This window comes from Pseudopodoces humilis, chromosome 25, assembly GCF_049639895.1.
Source record: "Pseudopodoces humilis isolate 2021_Gansu_Grassland_sample_001 chromosome 25, ASM4963989v1, whole genome shotgun sequence".
In the NCBI taxonomy this organism is placed as follows: Eukaryota; Metazoa; Chordata; class Aves; order Passeriformes; family Paridae; genus Pseudopodoces; species Pseudopodoces humilis.
Window position 1 is genome coordinate 6,473,054 of NC_142224.1, and position 19,017 is coordinate 6,492,070.

A 19,017-nucleotide genomic window follows, 5' to 3' on the forward strand; every position below is an offset into this window, starting at 1 on the left:
CACTTGGCACCCCTGCACTGGTGGTGGGCCTAAGGGGAGGAGTGGGGGTTCCTGCTGCCGACCCCAAGCAGCTGCTGTTATTCTGGGACCATCATGACACAAAGGATTTGGAAAGGTGTGGGATATTAAGTGCAGCTTTCAGACCCCTGCATCCTACATGGTAATTTCCTTGCATTACAGCGATGGCAGCTTTAAAACCACCCTCCTCCCGTCCCCTTTTAACAAAACAGAAAAGCATTTAGGGCCGATTTGTTTGGAGTCCAGAATGGCAGCGATTACAGCATCGCCGTATTTGGGGTAGAGTGGTACTGGTGTAAGAATGACTTCTGTTTGACAGGGTGACTCAGGGTGGGAGCTGCTGTTTATCCCACCCAGCGTGTGCCCTGCCCCGTTACCAAAGCCGGGGTGCTTTGTCTCATCCCTTTGAGCATCCCACCACTGCATTAAAGCTGCATTTCCAGGGAGAAATAAGATCTATTTAAAAAGCCTTGGCTGCCTGTGTCACCCCGCAGGCGGGCCGGGCGCTGTCCTCACCCCCGGCTGCAGGAGGGAGGTGAGCAGGGCGGGCACTGCCTGGCAGCGCTGCGTTAGAGGATGCTTTATGGGGCCATTTCCCGGTACCTGCCCATGAGGCTCCAAATGTCAGAGCCGAGAGAGGGAACAGGTGGGTTCTGTGCGTCTCTGGGGCCCCACTAATTCACAGGCGATAAATTAATGACAGGAACAGGGACAAAGTCTTATTCTGGGTGCAGGTGACTGAGCAATTCCCTTCTGGCAGGCGCAGGGAGGGAAACCTGCCGCTGTCAGGCTGCCTTTGATTGTGTTGTCTGAGCCAGCCTTAAAGGCAGCCCCCGCTCGAGAGCGGCTTTGCTCCTGTTCAGGGCTCTGGAAGCAGTGGCAAGTCTCGCTTAAAATAATGAGCACCTCTGCTAATTACCTGAGGCTACCTCTTTGAACCGCAGCCTATCGCTTACCTCATCCCCATAAAGGAGCCGAAGGTTTCCTTCAATCCCAGAGACGTTCAGAGCTAATGCCATCAGCCCCGTGAGGAAAGGGTGCAGTGATTGCACCCTCGCGGACCTGCTGCTGGTGCCAGGCGTGCTGGCAGGAAGGGGGATGTTCCTTGGCTCCCTCCCGGTGTTCACTTTTGTCCCACCTGCCTCCAGGGAGGAGAGCTGGCACTGTGCAGGAGGGAAAGTGGGGATGCTTTCGTGGGGAGCAGGGCCAAAAATAGTGGGGGAGAAAAGTACAGGACTGGTTCCATTTTAAACAAGCTGTACAATAAGCTGTCGTCCACGGACCCTGTATCAGCACGGTTTCGGTTTTGTCTGTGCCATCTTTATAGAATTCCCGAGGGATTGTGAGCTGGGAGCCGTGAGCCGGGCCGGAGGGCAGCAGGGCTGCTGGAGCTGTGCCGGGCTCTCTCTGGCCTCTAGGAAGCACTCTGACCTCAGGGAAATGCTGAGATCGCTCCGAGCAGGGCTGCGAGGGTGCGCAGCATCCTTAGGCTTGGCAAAGACCTTTTTTTGGAGAGCCTTGGCTTGGGAGTGGGCGAGAAGTGAGGTCCAGGGATCCCAGCAAGGCAGAGCTTGAGACTCGGCAGCTGCCTGTCAGCTCAAGGGAAAAGGTTCTGGGAAATGCCCCGTGGGGATTGCACCAGCCTGGTCCCGGAGCAGGGGTTCCCTCCGAAATGGGGGCGAGGTGAATGCCAGCCCTGGAGGATGTGGTTAGATGTAGGAGCTTGGTGCCTGGAGAGGTTGGATGGTTCAGGAGCCGCTCTGGGCTCGCCCTGCAGAAGTGCGGGAGAGACGAGGCTTCCCGGGAGCAGGCGGCTGCGCCCCGGCCCGACGAGCCCGTGCAGATGGCGAGGAGATAAACGACACCATCTCCGTACTGTAGTGGCTCGGCCGTAATTCCTGAAAGACATTTATTGGAGGCAGCTTCCCTTTTTCAGGGCTGTGACTCCTCGGGCAGGGGGAATTGCGATGGGGAAGGTGGAAAGAGCAACCCGGCTTTACTGATGAGACCGGTGCCCAAACCCCCATCCATTCCTCTCCTCCAATTTTCTCCTCTGACAATTTATAGGTTGGCTTGATGCTTGAATAGCTGAGTCTCTCTAGTAATATGTATTCTCTGTAAGTATTCCCCGCTGTGGCATATCCTAAGAGAACTCCATCAAATAATTATCTTCCCTTTTATTTATTCACAGTCTTTTCACTCGATCTGCATCACGATAAAATATTCCAATGGCTTCCTCTTAGCACCGAGCCTTCCCCAGATTGTAAAGTGTATTTATGTACAGTATTAAATCCGCCCTGCGCCGCTCTTTATCTCGCCGCTCTGCCCGTTCGATGCCGCGGTGCGCTGGCCCTGGCCACCCGTGCCCTGCCTCCTGTGTCCCCTGGCACGCACGGAGCCTGTGCCACCTGCCCCAAGCCCAGGCGGCCAAGGGCCCAGCTGCAGCTAGTGCTAAGGGATGGAGAGGGGCAGCCCCACCAGGGAACCCTCCTGTCCTCCCTCGCCGCTGCTTCCAGCCGGGATGTCGCTGCCTGGCAGAGCCGGGCTGCCCGCCGGCAGCGGGAGGACGTGACTGCAGGGCAGCCGAGCGCAATCAGAGCAGGGAAGAAACCAATAACCTCCTTTGCCCCCTCCGGAGGTGCTGGAGGAGCAGCGCTGCTCTTCTCCAAGCACTCCACGTCTCTCTGTGGGGCCGGTGGCCTCTGGGGAAGGATGAATCCCTGAAAAGGGGCTGCCAGCCAGGGGCAGCTTTTCCTGCAGAAAGAGGCTATTTCAGGGGATGATGTGCCGAGTCAGAGCAAAGGTTTTCAATGCTCATGAGCACTTGGAGCAGTCCTCAGAGAAGGTGCAGGCATGCTGCAGCACCGCTCTGACCTGTGGCAAGTGACATCTTTTCTCCATGGGATAGCAGGTCCATGTTTGCAACTGGGATTGCTGCAGGTTTTGAAAACAGCCCTTCCAACACCAGTATATCCTCCTTGCCTTTCTATGGGTTTCTGCGTGCTACACAGCAGCCTGACAGAATACTTGGTGTTGTGCATCCCTGATTGCTGCTTTAAAAGACTCCATGAAGGACCAGCGGCCTCTCCAGACCAGGATGCACAGGAGGCATCTTGACATATCTGCAGGTGCAGGTCATCCCAGGGTGCTCTGGACTGAAGGGGCTCTTGTGGTCACATTCAGTCTGTAGCAGTGCCAGGGATTCTGTTAGGCCAGAAAAGCTCTCCCACTCTGAAGGAGTAAAAGTGAATTTAACTGTGTTTTCAGGTTTGCTTACACTGCTCTGCCCACAGGAGCACTCCCTGGGAGGCATGAGGCAGCGGCAGCACCAGCACTTTCTGCTGTGTTGGGTCACCATGACACGGGAACAGCAGTTATTTGGTTGGTCACAGAGAAATGGCAGTGACCATTCACAATTGTGGCTTTTCCTCCCAGCTTAGCTGGTAGGCAGATGGGCCAGGGATGGGCTGTTTCCCAGAAGAGGGAGATGCCAGAAGAGAGGATCCATGGTGGTGAGGGTGATGACCATGATGCTCCAACTCACTTGGCTCTGGTACCTCTTCAGAGTGGCATCCTCTCCACTCCTGGAGAGCCAAGTTCCCCAGCAAGGGTTAACAGAGTGTATAAAATTGATTGCGATTTTAGTAATTCAGTATAATCACAGTCTACCAGCAGGTTGCTTTTCCAGCAGGAGGGTTTGGAATTATTTTCTGGAGTTTGCAATATAGAACTTAAATTAAGCCTCAGAAGTCAGAGGAGCTCTGCTGCATCTCTAATGTGGTGCTAAATTCTCAGCAGCACATTCCCTGTATTAAAGCCTTTGCTGGCAATTAGGTTCATTAACTATCACAATACCTTATTTATTACTCGGCATGCCATATGGTTTCCCAGCTAAAGAATGGCACCCATTCTAGCACAGACCATTTGGCATCATAAAGATGTTAACAAATAATGTTATGGCTCTCAAGGGCAAAAGGGCTCGCCGGGCTGCAGGTCTGCACGGCAGGAGAGAATATGAAAACATTTTTCTTCTATGGCAAAATAAAGAATTCCTCGAGACAGAAGTATTCAAAGACTATCCCGCTTGCATCACGCAAATGGGAGTTTTATACATGCCCATAATGGTTCTGTCAATATTTGCAGCAGGCAGCGTGCTCACTCATCTCCTCTCCTTCCCCTCGCTCCCTCTGAGCACGGACAGTGTCAGAGCACCGACAGGAAGGACCCACCTCCAACTAATTGTGCTGCATTTATGCCTCTTAACTTTTATTTCTTCTGATGGCACCAGCTCTTTGGTGTATGCAGCTCTTGGGGACAGGATTAATTGTCCAGCACCGTCCTTTACTACTGTCCAGAGCTCAGCACTGGGCACGGCACCGAGGCAGCCGGCGTGCCAGCGAGCGTGCAGCATCCATTGCTACCCTGCAGAGGAGAGGCTGTGTGTGCATCTGTGTTTGGAGGGGGAAAAGCTTCACCAGTAGAAACAGCTCATTGGGACCCCAGTGACAGGACATGAAGTTAGGCATTCTGACCCTGAAAAGGGGAAAATCCTAGCTGTAGTTAGTTTAGTGCCCCTGGGAGGAGATCAGGAGCTGTTACAGCCCAGGCTGTGAGCGCTACGCTGGGTACGCCACACTCGGGTCCTATTTTCAGCAGGATTAGGATTACGGGAGCCAGGGACAGCATTTCAGGTCACAGGGACTCACACTCCTCTTGGGTACTGTGTGGCCAACAAGGAAAAGGCACTTCATTCCTGTTCTGAGTGCATTATCCTAGAATAAATGTGTCCAAAGGGTGATTTTGGCAAAGAGCAATTTAAATCAGAGTAGTACTGAAAGCACAGATTAAACCAGACTTTGTGATCCTGTTACAGTATCCCTTGACAACCTCTGAATTTCCAGAAATGGGTCAGAAAGACAAGTTTGAGGCACAAGTAGCACTGCTGCCAAATTCCCTAGGCAATGCTCACTTGATGCCTAGGTGTGGTTGTTTCCCGGATCCTGCTCCTCGTTGATTCCTGGGACAGATTTCTGATTTGCAAGAAGACAATTCTTCTGGCATGTGAGCTGAGGAATGGCTCTGGGCTCCTGCACGTGGGCTCTGGTGATCAGGTAGCTGCAGTAGCACTGTGCCAGCTCCCTGATTTCCTGCCAACAGTCAGGTGGGTCAGGGCACCCCCAGGGCTTGGTGCCCTCCTGCCCAGAGTAGCCGGTGGTGAGGCTGTAGCAGCTCTTGGATAACTGCCGTGGTGATGATCACTTCAAAATGCTTTAGTGTACAGAACAACTGCTCTTTCTTTGGGCAGTGGTGTCAGCTAGGTGTTTGGCTGGCACCAGGCTCAGCCTGTGTGCAGCAGCTTCACCGTACCCTGGTCTGTCAGAGCTGCCTGTGTCCTGCTGGAGCTGCTCTTCCCAGGGAGGGATGTGACAAAGAGCTGTATTGCTGCAAAACTCACAGACTTTAATGCCAGCAGGGATTATTTCTCATCACCTCAGCTGAACTCAAGCAATGTGGGTGAAGTATTCTACCTGCCTGTTCACACAGCACTGCTTCCCAGTGGGATTACAGCCATTTCTTTGGGAGCCCCTCTGTTTTGTTTTTCATGGCAGTGGATGGCACGCAGTATTGTAACATAGAGCCTGGTCCTGACAACAGCAATGCTCCATGGGAGGATGAGTGTGGACAAAGATGAAGCTCTGCCCCCCAGACAGTCACTGTAACATCCCCTTTCTGCTGCCCTCGGTGCCTCTCTCCAGATTCTGCCAGCTCCTCTACCACCAGTACCTTTGAGTTTTCACTATGCCATGTCCTCCTTCCAGCTAATTATCTTTCTCATTAGAGTTGCAGTTTGGTTTTTCTCCCCTTCGAGTGCCTTGAATAGACATTCCAAAATGTGCCCCCTCAAAAGCCTCTGGGCTGGAATATCTCACCCCACCTCCCCAAGCAGTTTTGCTCCTTGCCTGCCCTGTCGGTGCCTTTGCACAGCTGCCAGGACCCTCAGCCATCTGGTGATGCCATAGCCAGTTTTGTAGGCAGCATGGTGATGCCAGTGCTCCAACACTGAACCTTTCATGGGGATTCTTTGTGAATGGAGAATTGTTTTCCAAATGGCAGAGAGAAATGGAGTTCTGGCCCATTTGTGATGGAATTGGCATTTCCCAACCACGGGATGCAGCACCTGAGGCAGCAGAAGCCGTGGAGGGAGAGGCACACCAGTGAGAGGGAATGGACTGGGTTCCAAAGGGAATTAATACCTGGAGAGGAGCTGGGGGTGGTGCAAGCAGCTGCACCCCTGGTGACAGCCATGTCCCACACTCTGCTGCCTCCCCCTGTTTGCATCCCTGGCTGCTGGCAGGGACATGTGGAGCCTCTGGCCCTGGGCAGATAGGTCTTATCCAGGAATGACTTTGCAGGAGTGTTTACTTTCATTCCTGGGAGGCTGATCGAGCTGTTCCAGCTAGGAATGTGCCCTGGCTGAAGGGGGACCCTGCCAAGCTCCCTCCAGCATGAACATTGCACGGTCCAAGGGCACTGGAGCCCCTGCTGGACTTGCCCCCACACTCCCAGGGCCGGAATGTGACGCTTGTGTCCATGGGACTTGTGGCATGGATGTGTGTGCTGTGACCAAGCTGGAATACACCAATTCCCCATGACCTTTGGGAAGGATTCATCAATATCCACCCTGAAAGGGCAGATTGTGAGCTGCCTTGCTGCACCAACGTTATCTGATTTGGTCACTGAGGAATCTGTGACCAGATAAGATACCAGGGCTTTATTGTATCTTCTGGCAATTATTAAGAAAATAAAATCAGTTAATATCTAACCTTGAACCTAGACCAAAACATTTAGCCTCACACTTTGTTCTGCCTCTCTTGTACATTCAGGAGTTGTACAGTTTAGAGGGCTGTTAGGAATGATGGAAGAGATGAACAGGAATTTAATCTGAGCCTAAAATACCATCATTATGCAGCTCGAGCATCTCAGAAATGAGGTCTGTGCCATGTGTGATGCAGCCACTCGATCTTTTTGTCCTGGTGCAAGAAAGGGAAGGAGGAGGAGCCCCTTTGGCAGAAGTTTCCCCAGCTGTGAAGGCATTTTGTGTGAATATTTAATGCAGAGATATGTTAAGAGCAGGGAAAGGAGCGGGGGGAAGTCTTCCATGAGTGTGGGCTTTTGTTTGCCCTGTCAGAAGCAGTAACGTGTTCTCTGCGCACACACAGAGCACATAAATACATATAAATATCCTCTCCCCTGGAAAGGGAGAGAGAGAACTGTGCAGCTGGAAATGGGACATGGAGTGCTGCTAGAGAGGAAAGATGGAATGATGAGGTGTTTACTGAGTGACTGGGATTCAGGATGTGGCTTGCTCCCTCCGGTAAATGAACCTGAGCATCATGAGGGCACAGAAACTGGCTGGTTCCAGTGGGACTGAGGATGCTGCTTGTGGTCCTGGATGACTTTTTGGTTTTGAACTCTAAAGCCATTCAGGGCTCTTGGAAACCACTCTGTTAAAGGCAGGGAGTTTAAATTGTTGATCTTGTGCTCAGAAAAGCATGCAATGAGTATTTAACTCACCTGGCATTCTTATTAATGTCTCAACTTGGGTGTGATCCTCCTGGAGAAGGAACAGCCCTGGGTGGAAGTGCAGCCCCGTGCCCCACTCCTGAGGGGACCAACCAGCATGAATGGTGTCTGGACAGGCTAAGAACATCTCCTTTCCCAGTGCTGTATCCACACTGAGGGTCAAAACCAAAGGGAGGCAGGAAAAGCAGGATGAAATTGGAACACAATCCTTCACTAGAGTATCCCCTGTTTTGGGAGGCAGAACAAGCCCCCAGAAGCACTTTGTTGAGGTCCTGGTGTAAATTCAGCTCTATTTAAAGGACTTTTTTCTGGGATGAACTTTACTGAACACACATGCAGCCTCCACAGCACCATAAAGTTGGGGCTGACATTTAATGCCTCGGCACATCTCTTTCCTTGTCCCATGCAAGACATCAAGTATGTCAGGTTAAGGGAAGAGAAAAAGAGGAAAAATAATTACACAGTAAATTAAACAAGGCCAACCCCCTCCCACTTATTAGGGCTTCAAAAGCTGCTACCTCTCTCTCGAATACATACCAAGGGTAACACTAAAAATAGGTCCTGTACTGATGCTTGGGTCACAGCCTGCTAGAGGGAGACATTTTTATTTAATTACTAGCCCAGCAGTGTGTTGCTGGGGGGGAATACATAAACACGGCTCTCGAAGGCCGGCTGTAAAGTTTGTGCTCCTTCGCTGAGTCACTGTGGCTAAATTCCCCTTTGTGTGGGGGATTTAGGGGAGGAATGTGGGAAGGCTGGCCCGGGCTGCCGCCCTCCTGAGTCACCACTCAGCTCATCCTCCAGCCCTGGCAGGCTCAGGGCCCTAAGCCACTAATTAGCCTCATTGTCTTAGGACTGCAACATCCATAACCTGGCACGGGGAGGGGGGAGGATGGAGGGACAAAGCTCCTGGAAACCCATGAGCTGCACGTATCTCCTGGCACTTGTGTTCTGTGCGTCACAACCCACCTCTCAGCGGTCCCAGAGGGATACTGATCCGCTCCTGCCGTGGGCTGGCATCGATTCCATCGTGCCTATACGCGAGTGAAGTTGCAACTTGGAGCAGTGCTTACAGGCAGGCAGGATTTTTGTGCACAGGCCCCAGTGTGCGGCAGCCTGGCTTGGAGCGCGCTGGCTGCTCGCTCACGTGGCGCTGACACGATGATCCTCGTCACCGCTGCCTCTGGCGTGCTCGAGCGTGGCTGGGTGGCATCCCACATCCAGCAGGGCCGGGGGGTTGATGGGTGGGCACGTGGGGAAGGGCACACAAGGGTTTCTGCAGTGAGACAGTCCATGCGTGTCCGGTCAGCTCCATCCCAGCTATCGGGCAGCTCCCTCGGGCTGGATTCAGCCGAGCTCCAGCACTAACTTACTTTGGGATCGACTGCAATGTGGATAACCCATATCCCACCAGCCCATGCCACTGCCCCGGTCCAGCTGCGTCCTCAGTGTGACTCTCAGGTTCCCCTTGTGCAGCATGCAGGGCACAATGAGGGGCCTGTTCCTGGCCCCTCCACTCCCCCGGGCTGCTGCAGCGCGCACGGGTCCGGTGTCCGCACGCTCGGACGCAGCCTGCTGCTCATCAGTGGGGTTCAGAGGAAGCTTAATGCACCGTGGCTGCACACTGAGCAGCTTTCCTCAGGCTTCTGCCCTCCCCCTTGCAAACAGCTTTGTGCATTTAGGCTTCTTTTTTTTTTTAAATAAAGTCTAACACATTTAATCATCTTTTCATAAGCTGTCAGCTTGCCGCGCGCCAAAGCAGAGCAGCGCTCTCTGCCCCGGCTCCCAGCAAAGCAAATATGCCTGGAGAAATCCCGCTCCTGGTAGCGTACACACAGGGGATCAGGAGCTGTGAACTTTCCTCGGGGTCTGGGGTGAGATCAAAAATCGGTTTTTGAAAGTCATGGATTTTTCACTGAATTTGAAACAGATCTTATTTTGCACAGCATCTTTGCTTCAGTGTTTCCTAATTCAATTTCAGCAGCGCTGGAAAACTCAGTATACTGGAAAACTCCAACTGCATCAAAAGCAAAACACAACTAGTCCTAGGAAAACATGGGAATGTGCCTGTCTCCCACCCTGTAGGGGCAACTGGTTCTCTGCAGGAGCAGGGAGAACAGGTCCAGGGGAGAGAGCTGGGGTGGGCACAGCTGAAGTCAGGGCCTAGGAAGCTGGAGAAGTCAGAGCTGTGTCCTTGCATGCCTCTTGGGGTGAAACGGGGGATTATGTGTCAAATAGCACTGGAGGAGTGTGCATGATGGAAAAGGGCATTTGTCTGCAGAGAGTGGAAGAAGCTGTTGCTTTGGAGATGATGGAGAGCAGCTGCTCCTCTTCCCTTTCCATTCATACAGGGTTGGTGATGCTGGGGCATCTTCTGGTTGAAGTTGTCTTCCAGGATGCTTTTTGTGGACTAAGCATCCTGAAGAAGGAATTTCCTTTCTTACTGTAATTGTGGAGATTGCTCGGTTTTACTTTTCTCTCCCCACACTAGCTGCCTCTTGGAGAGGCATCCCAAGGCTGCCCTTGTCATCATCCCTCAAAATATAGGCTGCTGCATTGCCTAGTCCTTGTCTTCTCACAGACATGGTGCTGCTGGCCAGGATATTTCCACTGGGGAAGTAAACGTTTGTGTCTCCCTGTCCAAGTAACTGATCAGGCTGAGGGCTAGAAGTGGATCTGAATGGATCCCTCATTTTCCTGGGAAGGATGTCCATGCTTCACCTGGTCCTCACACAGAAAGCCCTTCCTGAGGAACCACCGACTCAGGGGTTTAATGCTGGAGGTTAATAATAATCACACCAGGCAGCACATCATTGCACCGTATCTGGTTGAGAGATTTACAAGTGAAACTCGTGGCGGAGGAAGAAATTGCCTCAATCACTCGGAGTAATGGCACATGGAGAGGCACTTGGGCGTGACTGCTACTTAACACGGAGCCCAGCTTGGCTTCATTTAGCTGCTGGTGCCTTTCTAATAAACACGTTACACTACAAGGTGGGGATTAAGATCAGAAAAGTAAATAAATTGGAAACTGATGGGGAGAGATGGGAGGGAAATGGAAGGTACTGGGGAGGAGTGATGAGGGATTCCCCATGCCAGGACATGGGGAAATGACCCTGAAGGCTGTGGCTGTAGCTTTCCAAGCATCTCTGTGGGCCTCGCCTGTGGGCTCCAGGTGCTGGAGGCAGCCCCACTGCTGGGGTATGTGGGGTGCCCCTTCTCAGGGTCACCAAGCTGGTCGCTGCCTTTGGTAAATAGCAGCTCTGGAAGTTGGTGTCTTAAACAATTCAGTAGCTTTTACTATATGTATTAGAGGAGCAACAAAAAGTGCAACGCACCAGTTGACAGGAAGGACTGGGGGGTTAATTTTCAGGATGCTGCCTGGGAATTTAGCCGTGGGATTTCCATTATTGCTAATGGGACTCACGCAGCTTAATTTCATGTGAGCTACACTAAAAACATACCTCTAACTGTCTGCAAAATTTCAGTCCTGAAATCAAGCCTTTTAAAAGTTAGAGAAGGGTAAACAAACACCTGAAGCCACAGTGTCTCACTATTTCCCCCTCTCAGCTGTTTGGATTTTAAAGTCTGGAAGAGGGAGGAACTCAAGCAGTTTGAGACAATTAAAAACCCCATCCTGCAGGCACGCTGGCTGCCTGTGCGGTGCGTCCCCGCTCTCTGCCAATTACAGCAGCAGAGTTATAACCCCCGAAAAAATAGGAGTAAGCTGATGCCTTACCCTTAGCTATAGTACAGCGAGCGCAGCGTTATCACACGCGTCTAATAACCCGCGCAGCGCCGCCGTGCATCGTGAGGCCTCCGTTATTAGGCTGTTCTCGTTAAATGACTGCTATCATCTGGTCCCAAAGTACATTAAATCCCATTATAATTATAAACACACTTCCCCATAACGTTCTCCTTAGATTACATTTGCGCTGCTTTACCCCAAGGGTATCTTTGTACTAATGCCGTCCATGTTTGTTGTTTTAGCTGACGATCCCGGGCCCTGCGCTGGCTGTCTTGTGCCACGGGTGCAGCAGGGAGGGAGGGAGGGAGGGAAGAGGGGAGAGCTGTGTGTGCCCCTCCCCGAGGACTACACAGGTCTCTGGGCGCGCTGAGCGGGCGCACCGCCAAGGGGCTGAGGCACACGCACATCCTCGGTCGAGGATGCTCAGGGCACACGGCGCTGCTCGGCGCCTGGCCCGCTGCTCGTGTCGCTGCCCAGCTGCCGGTGTCACGGTGTGCCTGGCGCCTTCCCGTGCGGTTCGCTCCTTTCCCAGAGCCGACCCTTGCGGCGGAGCCCCATGGCCCGTCCTGGGGTGCGGACACCCGCCACGTCCCTACACACAAGTGGTGCCGTCACGGCGTCAGTCTTTTATCGCCGGGCGGGGGGAGAGTAAAACCAGCTTCGTCGGGGCGACAACGTGCTCGGTGTCACATCATGTCACAACCACCGCGGCTCCCGGTCGGAATCCGCCACCGGACCCCAAACTGGGCTCTGGGGCTGGATTTTACCGTCTCCACCCCCGGGGCCGGGGGTCCGCCCAGGCGCGGCGCGGGGGGCGGCTTTGTCTGGCGCGGCGGCGGCGCCGCCCGGCGGGCCGGGGGGCGCAGCCCGTCGGGGCGCTCGCAGCGGGGCCGAGGGCAGCCGCGCCGCCGCCCGGTGCCGCTCCCGGTACCGCCGGGCTTCCGGGTACCGGGCTCCCGGGGCGCCGCCGCCTCCGGCCCCTCCATGTTTGTTGTCGGCAGCGCTGTCCAGCCGCTGCCGCTGCGCTCCCGCAAGGTGCGGGGCTGCGCGGGCGGGGCCGGGCGGGGGCGCCCGCACTCAGCCGGGCGGGGGCGGGCGGGGGTGGGTGGGCGCTGGGGGCGGCCTGACGCGGCCGCGGGGCGGCCCGTGGGCCGGCGCCGCCGTCATTTGCTGCTCGGCGCGGCGAGCGGCGGCGGCGGCGATGAGAGCGGGCAGTGCGAACTCCCGGCGCGGCCGCCGGCCGCCGTGAGTGCGGGCGAGGGGGGGCGGCACCGAGACCCCCGCGACCCCCGCCCCGGGACCGCCGTGGGGCCGGGGCTCCGCCGCTTCGCCGCGCACCTGATGGGACCGCGCTGCCCCCCCGGGACGGGGCGGCCGGAGCAGGAGTCGGGCGGCGGCGGGGGATGCGCACCTTCCTCTCCCTTCCCTCCCTTGCTTTTCCCGGCCGGCGGTAGCGGGGACGCGGCTCCGGCAGCCGCGGATCCGCCGCGCAGCGCGGAAACTTTTGGGCGAGTCGCTGCTGGGCTGCGGGCTAACTTCCCTCTCCCCGATCCCTTCTCTTCCCCACTCCCTTCTACTCTCTGCTCCCTTCTCACTTCTCCTCTCCTTTCTCTCCCCGGCTTTTCTTTCTCCCCCTCCTTTTTTCTCTTTTTTCCCCTTTTCTCTCTCTTTCGTCTCTTCCCTCCCCTCTCCCCCTTTCCCGCTCCACTCTGCTCCTCTCCCCCTCCGCCTTTTGTTTTCGCAGATAGTCGGCACACAAAGCTGGTCCCAGATTTGAGCGACGGCGAGACACCCTGATGTGTGAGCCTGGGGCGCGCCATGGATCTGACTAAGATGGGGCTGATCCAGCTGCAGAACCCCTGCCACCCCACCGGGCTGCTGCACAAAGCCAACCAGATGCGCCTGGCGGGGACGCTGTGCGACGTGGTCATCATGGTGGACAGCCAGGAGTTCCATGCGCACCGGACCGTGCTGGCCTGCACCAGCAAGATGTTTGAGATCCTCTTCCACCGCAACAGCCAGCACTACACCCTGGACTTCCTCTCGCCAAAGACATTCCAGCAGATCCTGGAGTACGCGTACACCGCCACCCTACAAGCCAAGGTCGAGGACCTGGATGACCTGCTCTATGCTGCTGAGATCCTGGAAATAGAGTACCTGGAGGAGCAGTGCCTGAAGATCCTGGAGACTATACAGGCTTCTGAGGACAATGACACCGAGGTCGCCATGGCTGATGGAGGTGCCACCACCACCACTGAGGAGGAGGAGGAGAGGAAGTCGAGGTACATCAAGGGCCTCTTCATCTCCAAGCCCACTGGTGAGGAGGGTGGCTATGCTGGCATGGCCAGCCAGAGTCTGCCAGCAGCCACAGTGGAGCAGAGCCCCTCTGCCTCCGCATCCTACTGCTCCCTCTCTTCCATGAGCCCCACCAAGGCGGCGGTGGACAGCTTGATGACCATTGGGCAGTCACTGCTGCAGGGTGCCCTGCCACCCAGTGTCCCCGAGGACGCACGCTCTGCCACCACCCGCCGCCCCTCCAGCCTCGCTGAAGTCAAAACTGAAGCCATGCAGGTGGATGAGGCCTCCAGTCATGACAGTCCCCGGACAGCCGAGCCCAGTGCCTCCAGTGGGGAGAAGCCTGACGAGAAGGGCAAGGAAGGACCTGGCACCCCGACCCGCAGCAGTGTCATCACCAGTGCCCGTGAACTGCACTACAGCCGTGAGGAGGGTGCAGAGCCACCCCCTGATCCCGGCCAGGGGCTGCCGCTGGGGCCGGAGCCGTCCGCCGCTGGGCCGGGAGAGAAGCCCTTGGGCATCTACTCACTGCTGCCGAACCACAAGACTGAGCCGGTGCTCGGCGTGCCGCCCACGGTGGCATCTGCCCTGCACGTGCAGCCGGCCCTGGCTGTCTCCATGGACTTCAGCGCCTATGGCGGGCTGCTGCCCCAGGGTTTCATCCAGCGGGAGCTGTTCAGCAAGCTGGGGGAGCTGGCAGCCGGCATGAAAACAGAGAGCAGAGCCCTGGGTGAGCAGTGCAGCGTGTGTGGGGCAGAGCTACCGGACAACGAGACCCTCGAGCAGCACAGGTGAGTGCCGAGGCCGTGCTGCACTGGGCAGCCAGGATCTCGCCAGAGGGTTTCACTGTCTGTTTGAGTGTCGTGTGCGCTGGTGCAAAGTTTTCCATCATGAGCCCCAAAACTTGTGGAGTAGCATTCTCAGAGGGATGGCTGTTGCAGCTCCCCCAGATCTGGCGACTGTGCCAGAAGGTTCCTTCCAGTGAGTGCTGGTTGGAGACAGCCCGGATGAGCTGGGGCCGTCGGTGTTTCCTGCGAGCATAAACCCCACCAGTTTCCGTGGCTGGCGTCAACCAAGCAGGTCACAGTTGCTGCCCTTTGAGTTTAGGGATCTGCGTGTGGAGAGATGCAGTGGGGACAGGCAGCACTCGCCCACTCTCTTGAGAGCCGGTCCCTCCTGTGCCAGTGCCGGGGCACGCTAGCACGGGCAGTGGTGGCAACATGTGGTGACTTGCCAGCCTGGGGGGGTTTGTGCTGCTCAGCTTCCCGGTTTATGAAACATTTACACTTGGCACAAAGTGGCGCGGGGGTCAGGCTGGGTAAAGCCGGGGCGGGCGCACAGGGCTCGGGTGCCGCAGAGCCGCGGGTCTGTCCGTGCGGGGAAGGGGAAGGGCTGAACCTCCAAGGGCTGCAGCTGCGGCTCCGGGGGTCCCCTGCTCAGGGCGGGGGGATGTCTGTGCTCACTCCCAGCCCGCAGCCTGGGGCTCGCTGCTGGCTGGGAGCGTGGTGGTGGCTGCTGACACGTGAGCTCAGCGCTCCGCTGCTTATTGCCTGCAGGTCGTGGCTCAGGGACCAGGGCTTGTTCCCTGATTTGGCTGGGGAAGAGAGCCACGTTAATTACCACACCAAAATCGGCGTCGCCAGTTAAATCCCATGGCTCTGAACGCGCTTCGGTGAGCGCTGCTCTGGCCCCCGGTGCGGCTGCAGCCCCGCGACAGGACAGCGGCGTCCTGCCTAGGGAAGGCATCACCGGCATGGTGCCTTAGCTTCTCCCTGCCTCCCCTGGCAGCGCACCCTGTCAGATTTTTAATGAATCAACAGGTTTATTAGTGCTTATGCACGCCAGGCGCTGCAGGGCCGGTGCCGGTGCCGGCACGCTCCTCCGGCGGGGCAGTCGGTGCTGCCGGCGGGCCGGGATAGCTGCTGGCGGCTGCCGGAGCCGTGGCTGCCCGTACGCTCAGCCCGAGCGCTCCGGGTGCAGGGCGGCAGCTGCCGAGCCGGGATCCTCAGCCCCGCGGGGCTGCCAGCATCGCCCCTCGCTCTGCCGCACGGACCCTGCGGGGAGCAGCCTTCACCCCTTGAGGGTCCTCGGCTCCGTGTGGGTGCACAGCCGCTTTCCGCTTTGTTTCCCCCTCCCGCGAGTGGGAGAGCTGGGGCTGGCGTTGGTTACGTCCCCGAAGCCGCCTCGGCCGTGCGGTGATGCAGACCGAACGTCACCGGGAGAGCTGCAGTGAGGGCTCAGGGAGAATTTTAACGTGCTTTTCTGCCACGGTCTCAAGGCTCTCCCTTTGCCCCTGCAAGCCCAGAGCAGCAGTTGCTGTGGCCGCGGTGGAGGGCGATGCTGGGGCTGTCCGGAGGTTCCTGTCGCCCGCCGTGAATCTGTCCAGGGCGAGGGAGAGCCGGTCACATCCTTCCCGTGTGCTCGTGAGATGAGGGAGCGTGGCCCAGCTGTCCAGCACGGCAGCCCCTATTTCACAGAGCCTTCCCGGGCACAGCTTGTTTGGACAGCCACGGCTGCAGCCATAGCTTATTTCTCACTTATTCACGATCCTTACGGTGAGGCTGGGCACACGCCGTGCTCCGCGGGGCTCGGGGTCTGCCTGAAGCACGGAGCTTAGCACTCGCCCCTGCCAGCAGAGCCTTAAAGGCAGTTGCTGAAGCCAGCACCAAACTCTGTTTGCCTCTTCTTGCTTTCAGACCAATTACCTGGCGCTGGCAAACTTTGCAGGGTTAGCCAAATCCTTTGAGCCGTGTTTAAACTGATCTGTAAGACCGTCCATGTTGAAAGGCATTGGGTAACAGTCCAATGAACTCACTCCCCGGCCCCCATAGTCTAAATCCCAGGCGGTTCGTGTGTAGACAGGGTCTCATGTGGCTTTTTTATAGTGTTTGCTTTCTAATACGTTGTGAGAATTACCATTTGGGGAGGATTTGTGGGATCCTATTGTATTCATGGAGCTGTTAAGCAGCATCTGCGTTGGGTTGGGATCTGCAGCTCTCTGCCGGAGCAGCTCTGGTGGCAGCTGCACCGTGCTGGCTCCGGGCTCCTTTTCGCTCCACTGCCTGGTGGTGAGGGGCCCTGGGGATGTGCACCCTGCTCTGGGCTCTGGGCACCACCTCCCCAACCAGCTGCAGGGGGGGCAGGATGTGCCAGGGGCACCACGGAGTCACTCGTTGACTTTCGCTGACCTCTTTCTGCCGTGCGCTCGCTGCTGTGGTTTTGCTTTCCGACCCTGATGCGAGGCGGAGAAGCCAAATCAGAGCCGTTCCCAGCTGTGGTGAGCTGGGGGGGCAGGGAGCAGGGGCGGGGGTACCTCACTGTTCCATGGGTGTTTGGCTGCCAGTGTGACAGCTTCCACGTGCCGAGCCCCAGCAGGGGACAGAGCCCAGAGCCACACAGCACCAGTGCCGCTCGTTCCGCAGGGAGCTCAGTGAGCCAGCGTGTGCCGAGCCTGTTTGCAGAGCACAGGCAGCCCATGCATATGGCAGGGCTGTTTGTTTACACACACATGCCTATAGAAGTGTAAACATATATGTTTATAGTCTTGGAGTCTTCTGAGTGTTGTTCCTGTCTTCATTAGTATGGGAAGCACGTGCAGGAAAAAGGAGAGCAGAGGGTTGGCCTGGCCTCAGCAAGCACAGGGGGCCACTGGCCCTGGGTGACAGACAGTGCCCGAGGGACAGTCATCTGCCCTGGCCCAGTGTGGTAACACGGCTCCGTGGCCTCGTGGCAGCATTGTCTGTGCCGTGTCATACCCAGGGGCACTGAGCTGTGACCTTTGTGGGGCCAAGTGGCCACAAGCCTTGGCGCTGCTTCTGATCGGGGTTTTCAGGTCCCTGAACCCACCGGCTGCTGCATGATCCATTTTTTTTCTCCCTTACCAAGCTTATGATTTTGACTAATTGAGTGTAGATTGAGTCGTCGAGTGTTTAATTTTTTTTATAAAAGATTTCCTTCTGGGTTCAGCAAAGTTCAGACTTAATCTAATGTTAGTATTGATCGTCGCTTCTAATTGCAGACAAAAAAGCCATAGTTCAGCGGCCCTTTTGGGGGCTGTTTTGTGAAGGAAAACCTCCAAGCTGCAAGGCTAGAGCTGTGCTGAGCTGCCAACTGAGCCTGGCATAATTTGTCATCGGGAAGTTAAATAACTTAAAACTTTAAAAAAATTAAAGCATGTCTTTATAAAGTGATAGCAACTGGGAAGGCTGCCAGCGGGGATGTGATCCCATACGCTTCATTTATGGCACAGTCGAGGATCCCAAGCCGATGCTGCCCGGGAATTCACCCTCCACAGCGATGCGGCTGCTGGCAGCACGTGTGGCAGTGCGAGATGGAGATGCTGGTCTGGAAAGCAAAAGTGTTTTCATGGTGATGGTGTCATGAGGCCGATGGAGGCCAGTGGTGTGTGAATGCTCCTTGTGGGGCGATTTTGGGTGCAGGGTGCTTGTCCTCACTGTCATATGGGGGGATGTACCTTGGGGAAAGCTTCCATGCCAACTGTCAGGTCTGTTATGTGTTTTGAGGTTCCATGGCCGAGCTGTCAGCTAAAGATGTGTTTGTGCCAGTGGAGGATTTAAGGACGGGGTAAGGAGGCTCACTCTGCCCCAGTGTCTGCTGTCCAGCCACTGTACCCCAAACTCCAGATTTGTGCCCTCTTTTCCCATTTAAGGCAGAAAAGTAGTGGATCTGCCTCTCTGCTACTAGCAGCACCGGTGTTCAGGGCCAGGCATCGATGCTCCCATCAGTCTGAAATGGTCCTGCTTGGGAAAACTGCAGCTTCCCATCTGGATCCAGCCTTTGGCTCTTCCTCTGGCAGCCTCACCTCCCCTCTCTCCACCTGGATTAGCTGAGCGTTGTACTGCTAATGCCATTAGGCACATTGGCACTGCTCGGCATGTCACAGTGAGAAACAGATGCAGTGTACCATTAAAGCAATAAACATGATAAATCGGATCCCAAGTGCTTTGTGAGATGTTATTAGTGTTAATTTCAGTAGCCGAATACAGTAGTTGGTTTTCATTTTATTTTAAGCATTTGTCAATTTACGTTCCACTGCAATTTAAACTTAAGAAAAAAGGAGGAAAAATGGAAAGCAAGGCGGGGAGGGAAGGAAAGGCCGGGACAGCAGCCCCCCAAACTCTGCCCATGATTACTTCCAGAGTTGGAGGATGACCTGGCAGCTCTTGTTTCTTGCTGATGGGCCTTATTAGCGGCACCTGGCATCATAAGGGGCTAATGGAAACCAGCGTTCCCGGCTGCCGGGCCGCGGTGCAGGGCAGCCGGGCGAGGAAGCTCTTATTAGCTTTATGGGCAGGGGGACGTGCCCCGCTCAGGAAATGAATGTTGCAGCTAAGGTCCACAGCGCTGACCCC

At 55.9% G+C, this 19,017-nt stretch overlaps 1 protein-coding gene across 2 annotated transcripts in view; it reads left to right on the top strand.

Moving 5' to 3' along the window:
- Positions 1-12,666: 12,666 nt before the first annotated feature.
- ZBTB16 (zinc finger and BTB domain containing 16) overlaps positions 12,667-19,017 on the top strand; it is a 54,735-nt gene continuing 48,384 nt past the window's right edge. Inside the window, exon 1 of one of the 2 annotated variants that reach the window (XM_014259821.2) lies at positions 12,667-14,436. In XM_014259821.2, coding sequence (XP_014115296.2) covers positions 13,169-14,436 — 1,268 coding nt within the window. In that variant the 5' untranslated portion in view covers positions 12,667-13,168. The remainder of the gene's footprint in view (positions 14,437-19,017) is intronic. The other variant, XM_005531089.3, reaches the window with a different exon arrangement.